General features: G+C 39.2%; 1 protein-coding gene across 1 annotated transcript in view; it reads right to left on the bottom strand.

The window, feature by feature from the left end:
- The window catches only part of map7b (microtubule-associated protein 7b), a 42204-nt gene extending 34686 nt beyond the window's left edge, over positions 1 to 7518 (bottom strand). The window contains exon 1 of the mRNA XM_016279237.1: positions 7252 to 7518. Within this exon, the coding sequence (XP_016134723.1) occupies positions 7252 to 7369 (118 nt within the window). The 5' untranslated portion in view covers positions 7370 to 7518. The remainder of the gene's footprint in view (positions 1 to 7251) is intronic.
- Positions 7519 to 8168: the final 650 nt, after the last annotated feature.

The raw sequence follows: 8168 nt of genomic DNA on the forward strand, positions 1-8168 counted from the left end.
AGAAAGAGATGAAATAGTGCGGTAAGATCACATTTATTTGAATTAATTAGTTATAACATTTAGCTACTTGAATTAATTATTCGAGAGAGAGAGAGAGAGAGAGGTGTGAATTAGCCTACCTGCGTCTGTGCGTCTCTCCAGTAGGCTATTAATCTATATTATTAATAAAAGACACGGGGCAGCATTCTCAAGAAGTTTGTGTCCTCCTGAATGTTTGTACACGTGCGCAGCGTGATCTCGGTACTCGCAGAACAAAATAATAGACATGATTTTCTCAGGCCACTTGTAAAATCATATGAATTATTATAAAGATTATTAAAATGAATACGTATGGATGACAGTTGATTACAATAATATTTCAGTTTATTTCTATCATTAGTAACAGTTTCCCCCGTGGGACAAATGCAGTTAATATTAGTCGTATATTTATAATAGGCTACTTCATTAACTTTGTTATTTACTGTCCGTGTTGTAGTATTATTCATAAGTAAAAACCAACAAGATTTTTTTTTTTCACCATGTTTCCAAATTCTCTACCCCAGGTCCAAAAGAAATGTAAAGAAGGTACAAACTGAAAACATTAAATACTTTTTCGATCTATTTCCATTTGTTATTTTCAAAAGAGAAATACTGTCATGGATGTTTACAGAGCAGAGGTCACCTTTTTTAATTCCAATGGGAGAGATGGACTTTTGTTTGTCTTTTGTTTATTATGATTTTTTGCTGTATTGTTGGTTACCGTGTTATTTCTGTTTCAAATGCCAGCAATAAATAACACTTTAATATCTAAAGAGTGTTCATGTGATTTTTTACATTAGTAATGTTGGGAAATGAATAAATGCATAGTAACCATCATAATCGTAAAACCGTGATTATTCCTCAGACAATAATCGTACCAACAAAATCTATAATCGTTGCATCCCTAGTTTGATGATCATTAATGACAGCAGTATTTATAGGCCGCTGTCCCTTTAAGACCTGATGCACGGATCCGATATAATGGTCACATCCGATTTCTGTCACAGTCTTCAGCCGGTGTGCCCAGGAGGGCCACCAGATGACTGTGTTCTGGGAGCACATGGCTTGTGTTGTGTTTGTCTGTTGCCATGTGCTCTCTCCTGTCTATTGTCTGGCCCCTCCCATCTTGTTACCTCGTTATTGTTTTAGTTGCTCCACCTGTGTCTCCCTCGTTAGCCTCCTCGTTTGGTTCCTATTTATTCTCCTTGTGTCTGCCGTCCTGTGCTGATCCGTCATTTCTCATTGTGTGTGTTTCGTGTCTGCATGTGTGCAGCTTTAGCTCTGCCTGTCTGTTTTTCCCCCTCGGGGTGGTTTGAGTTTGTTTGTTTCATTTTTTATTATTAAAATAAACAACCATTTCTCCAGCGATTGAGTCCTCGCTTCATCTACCCGCACGCACCGTGACAATTTCTTTCTCAGCTGTTTTCATTCACTTGAGACATAACTGACTGCGTATTCCTGAATGATTGTCGAGATGGGTATTTTGTGTGTATGTGTTCAGGATTCAGAAGAGGATTCAGTTCAGTGTTCGCGCGCCTTCTGAAATGCGTGTGCGTGCTTCATGTGTGTGTGGCTGTGCGCGAGTGACGAATCGAGTTCCCTTTCGCTCTCTGGAATTGTTTAAAATTCGCTTGCTTGTGTAAATATGGACAAATGATAAACTTATACTCTATTATGGTTAAAATTTGCAATTAATCCGCGGATCACATGCGTGCCGAACCGTGGGGCTTGATCCGTACGGATCAACTACGATCCGTTTAACCACTACTGTTTTCAGTTATTGAATGTAACATTGTAGTGCGCCTCCCATCCAATAACTGATGGGAGAGCATAATGCTCACGTGAGCATAATGAGATGCTCACTGGATAATGAGATACTCATGAGATGCACCCTGAAACACGCAGTGCATGCATTTCTTTAATTAAATCAAAACCTTTGTGATTTGATTATCGTACTACCTCGTATCACAATTTTGATTATTTAGCAGCCCTAGCAAAAAAGAATGGTTGTAACCATAGTAACGGTGACAAAAAAAAGTTATAAAAAAAATCATAAAATATTATTTAATAAGCAAATCCAATTGTGCCGACAGTTTAATAGTGCACTACAGTTCAGACAAACAAAACACTGACTACTCAGTAACTGACTACTGAATTACTAGTTGACTATCCTTACTAGGGCTGCACGAAATATCGTTTCAGCATCGATATCACGATGTGCGCATCCGCGATAGTCACATCGCAGGATGTGCGATGTTTAGTATAGGCTACTGATCGTTATATTTATACTGATTGTTTTCTTTGCTCACACACAGACACGATGTCTACACCGGACGTGACAGCTGTACAGAGATACCCATTTCTAAATACATTTAGTAGCAGAGCTACAGCACGCGATTTTCAGTGCTGGAAATCCATTTATCCTTTGTTGAAACTTCCGCGTCGTCGTGAAGAGTGCGGGTCACGGTCACTTAGCAAAGGCAGACTCCAAGAAAGCACAAGCTCCCGAGCACTTTGGAAAGAAGGAGAAAGCCGCGCAGCTGGCGTTTTCCACCTGCGACATGTGAACGGCCCCAGAATCTGTCTACACCGGACGCGACACAGCGATCATTTGAACTTTGTGTCAGTACGTCTTAAACGAGGCATCAGTTTACTGTCGGGGATTTGTCGTGTCGCGCCGCATCCAGTGTAGTCAGTCACACAGCATCACTGATTAAAATGGGTTCATAGTATTTTATCGCGCCGCTTGCACCCGGTGTAGACACGGTGAGAGCCAAGCAGATGTACGTGAACACTAATTTCTGTTCACTTCTGCGTCTATTTGTGCCTGAAATACTGTGCTCTGCAAGTATCCTTGTAAACACAGTTGCTTATGGCTTAGGTGAAGGGAAACAATTGAGAAAGAAAATGGATGTGTAACAGTATATTGGTTCACAGCAGTTTAATGTTCCTGTTCATAGGCGGAGGGTGAACCAACTCCAGGGTAAGGCTAAAAGCAGCCAATTAAATGTATTAAAGGGGTCATATGATGTTGCTAAAAAGAACATTATTTTGTGTATTTGGTGTAATGAAATCTGTTTATGCGGTTTAAGCTTAAAAAAAACATTATTTTCCACATACTGTACATTATTGTTTCTCCTCTATGCCCCACCTTTCTGAAATGCCAAAGAGAAAGGAAAAATGGAAATCGCATCATATGACCCCTTTAAACATCATGAACCCGTCTTTTTAGGCACCAGACATGGGTGTCATGCAGGCTAAAAAAATTTTTAATGGGACTGAATTTGTATTTAATGTGATTACAATTTAATAAAAACGTTTGAAATGTATAAATATATAACGGTTCCTTTCCACGGTTATTCAAACAGTGAATAAATGATATATAGAAAGTGACTATCATTAACATTGATCTATCGCGAGTTTAAGCACTCAAAATAAACTATCGTTATAATCACTGAAGCTGTATACACTGTTAAATGAATCTCTTACTTACATTGTACATCTGCACTTTGTTGTTTATGATGAGAGAATTCACAAGAGTCCGGAATTCAGTCAGCAAAGTGCGCTCACTCAACAAAACTGATGAGTTTGAACGATGACTCATCTGAACGCTTCTGATTGGCCATTGCATTCCTAAGCTCAACAGTTATGTGTGTGATTGGTTAAAATGTGCAACACTGTAAAAACGCATAAAATGAAATACGGTGCAACATGAGCAGATCATATTCATATTTACTTTGTTAGCAACAGACGTAATAGATTTAATTTGTTTGTGCAGAGGCATTTTTGTAGTGCTGTGTTCGATACATCGATACGACGATAAAAAAATGTATCGTCACAGAGATTTGATGAAACAAGTATCGATACAACTGGCCCTGTATCGATATCGTGGCACGTGTGTAGCAGTGGACCGCACTTAATTTGAATACAATAACACCGTTTAAAATTGATTAGAAAAGTGTGAGGTTTCTAAAGGTTTAATCTGGCCGCAGAGGAACACAACTGTGTTGCCTGATATAAAGAGACGTAATCCCCGAAACAGAGCTTCCCACTTGCGCAATACGGAAATATCTGCTAAGTGTGCTACTTATCTTTGTCAACCTGGCAACCATGTGCATGCGCTCTCTCACCACTGTGGATAAACGCACTTGGTTTCTGAAAACACTGGTAACTTAAACTTGCTGTTTAGCGATCTCCACTTCAATATCCTATTATCAGAAAAGTGTAATTTATCAAGTGTTCATTTATGAGAGAGAGAGAGAGAGAGTGAGAGAGGCTGTGGATGTATGAATTACCACCGTTTTGCCGCGTTTCTCTATTAACAGTGAAGCTGTGGCTTTATCTGCTTTAGAAACAATGATGTTACCAGTTCCTTGTTGAGAAAGATAATGTAGCTCTTGAGCGATTAAGGTATTTTATTGATAAAATTGTTAAAAAGTTTGTTCCTGAATGTCTGTGCGCGCGCAGCATGATCTGTGTGAGTGACTGAGCGTGTGTGTGCGTTAGATACTGTGAAGACAGCGCATTAGTTTAGATTAGAACTCTTCTATTTTTTTATTTTTTAAACAGAGAGTGTGTTAATTTGTGCAATGATAACCTACCAGCAATGTAAATATGATTTTTTAATATATTAGAATGAGTACATTACAATATAAATTTATTAGACTGAGTACATTATTATTTATAGGCTTAAAAACAAGATGCAAACAATCAGAATATTGTACCTGGTGGGGAGTGCCCAATGTAAACATGAAACATATGCCATTACCTATATTGTACTGTGGTACACTTATGGAGGCCCTTCATAATGCAGAGGTCAACTGCCTGCTCTGCCAATAGTTAGAAATGGCACTACAGTATGCAATGTTTAATAAACAGCTGTTTTACTAAATTCTGCTGAGGTGAAATTTAGTGCAGTCCCGTATCGTGATATGCATCGTATCGTATCGTGACTTTGCTGGTGATACACAGGCCTACATTTTTGCCCCAAGTCCACACGGCCACCTGAAGGCTAAGTGAAAATTATGCAGTGTTATTTTACATTTGATTACTCAATTTCTGTACCTGAATACTGTTAGACTTACCTGAAAAATATATAGTGCAGTCCCGTATCGTGATATGCATCATATCGTATCGTGACTTTGCTGGTGATACACAGGCCTACATTTTTGCCCCAAGTCCACACGGCCACCTGAAGGCTAAGTGAAAATTATGCAGTGTTATTTTACATTTGATTACTCAATTTCTGTACCTGAATACTGTTAAGACTTACCTGAAAAATATAAAGCACTGCTTATTTCATTTGTATCTTTGTTCTGTTATTTATCTATGCTTGTAATTTGTTTATTTCCTATTAGGGCTGTGCAATTAATCGCATGCGATTGCCATGCGCATCTTGTCAGTAAAGCCGGTCCCGTGATTAGTAGTGAATTGTCAGTGAATTACGGCTCTGTGTATTAAATGCCGCTCCATCTGAAAGCAGGTGATGGCGACTTACTACTTATCACGGGACTGGCTTTACTGACGAGATGTGCATGACAATCGATTAATTGCACAGCCCTATTTCCTATGCTGATTTACTCACCTACAAAATCACCCCAATCACTGATTATTTTTTTTCCAAATAGAGCTATTGAAGTCATCTGATTTTTTTTTTTCGTATCGCAATATATATTGCAGAAAAAAAATATCGCAATGTGAGTTTTTTCCAATATCGAACAGCCCTAATCCTTACACATCCCTACTTTGAATTCTTTATTCTTTTGTGCAGAGCACAGCTTTTGTGGACACCCAGAACACAAAACTGATAGAAGCCACTTAAATGGAAAAACAGTGACTGGATCAAAACCTTCTAAATGGCACACAGCCCATTTCTCCATATCCGAGTTTGCAGAACCCCATAAAAAAAATGAACGTAGCGTTAACGTGTATGTGTGTAATGCCTACACTACAGCAGTAGCTCCAGTGAGGCAGCAGTTTTTTGAGTTCAGAGGGATTTTTGGCCCAGCTGAGAACAGTCTTGTGACCCAAATCTGAGCATGTGAAGTCAATGTGGGAGTCAGACCTTATAGGCTGAAGCACGTTTGCTTTACATTATATGTTAGAAAGCTTACATAAAAGTGATTCCTCATAGAAAGAGATCTGTCAATTCAGATCTAGAAATGAAACTACTGAAAGTGAGCATTAACCTACATCCCTAATTCATATGTAATGTAAAGCCTTTAGCCTTAGTCCGAACAGTCCCATCCACCTCTATGTGGATCCTCTTCCAGTCAGTTGTTTACATTCCACTTCCCGGTGGTCATGTGACCCACCCACAGCCCAGGCCATCCTGTCCAACTTGTCAGTCATCTACCATTAGCGACAATGGGTGGGGCAAAACAGCCACTCCCAACAGAAAAAGAGAAAAAATATTTTCCTTCTCAGTAGAAGCGATGCTAAAACAGACACTCAAGACTGATAAATGTGTTTTTCTACACTTCAGTGAAATACATGTGATGCTGACGCTCACTCTAAACTGACATCATTCTCAGTCTGTATTTACAACACTGATATTGATACTCATTTATGCAAACAAATACTAGCATATATCAACCTTTGAGGATACTCAAAACAAAAAATAATAACAATAATAATAATAACAACTGACACAACCTGATTAGCCAGTAAAATGAACTAATTACTTACAATTATCCAACTAAACACTTAAAAACATTATTTTTGCATTTTAGGTTGTAGTCATAGCCAACAAGGTTAAGACTCTTGTGTTCTGAACCACTTATTCTAACTAGAATGCGCTTTTAAGCATCACACCTATGATCCTCAAAATTGCTGTCTTAAGTTTTAAGACTCAGCCATAGACAAAAAAAACTGACAGTCTAAAGCCATTAGCAACTGAGTATTAAGGCCACACTTTCCTTACGCACATTTAGTTACTAAATAAGGGCTCTAAAATAGGTTGTCATGAATTCTCAGTAAGAGATTTTGGATTGCAAGTACTTTGGTTTTCATGATTATAATATACATTTAGTAATGTTTGCAAATTACTAACCCTGCACTGCTATGCCATCATCTGATGATACACACCAGTTCTGAAATAAAAATGCTTTTACCAACTACAAGATACACAGATCACTTAATAGGCCAGGTATTAGCTTAGCACTCCTGAGAGCAAAACCCCAGAGAGATTTACATCAGCCTTTTTAATCTTTCCTACCCTGACCTCCCACATACCTCCTCCTTTCCCTCGTCTCTTGCGGCTCCGCTGTCCCTCCTCTTCCTCAGCGATGGTGGAGAGAGACGGGATAGCTGACCTGCAGGCCCCCCTCCTCATCCTGAGGGGGGCCGGCATCCTCCTCTCTTCTCCTGTGCCTCTCTCTTTCAGTACCCAACACTGCTAACAGCTAGCACCCCACACATCTCCTCTGAATGATCTTAGATGATACAGCACACAGAAAGAATAGTAACAGAAACAGTAAGAGCTGGAAGATGCGGCAAGACAGATTGAAAGGAAAAAGAGATGAGTCAAAACTCCTTCCAGTCCAGCCTGGCTTACTGACACTCCTGTAATCCACAGAAGCGGCCGACTCTCTTCCTTCTTAAGCCTGAGAGACACGGCTGCTCTAGTTGCTGATGCTGCCACTGTCTCTCTCTCTCTCTCTCTCTCACAGGCCCTTATAGAGAAAGTACTACAGACTGACAAATGCACTGAAACACTGCCTCACATGCACACAGTCCTGTTTCTCCTACTGAAATATTCAGTATGAAGACCAGCAAGGTGAGCCAGTGGATTAACAGACACCATGACAGTTACGGCACACAGAATGGTGGGTTGGATAAAATGGAACGTAATGAGATTAATTATTGCCCGTCCTAAAATTTACAATTGCTCACAAACAAAAACTGACCAACTTGAATCTGCTTTGAGTAGAGATGCACCGATTGCAATTTTCTTGGCCGATTCCGATTTTTTGGAAGTGTTCCCTGCCGATACCGATTTTTGCCGATTCCGATTTTCTTTCTAAGAACTTTAATTGACAGCATATACAAACAAAAATCTATGCAAATTTCAATGCAAAAAAATATTTACAAAATAAAAGAAATTATTAAACATTACAATTCCCCCAATCTGGACTAAGTTACAGATTTTC

The sequence above is a fragment of the Sinocyclocheilus grahami genome, unplaced genomic scaffold (genome assembly GCF_001515645.1).
Source record: "Sinocyclocheilus grahami isolate Dianchi unplaced genomic scaffold, SAMN03320097.WGS_v1.1 scaffold128.1, whole genome shotgun sequence".
NCBI classification, from domain to species: domain Eukaryota; kingdom Metazoa; phylum Chordata; class Actinopteri; order Cypriniformes; family Cyprinidae; genus Sinocyclocheilus; species Sinocyclocheilus grahami.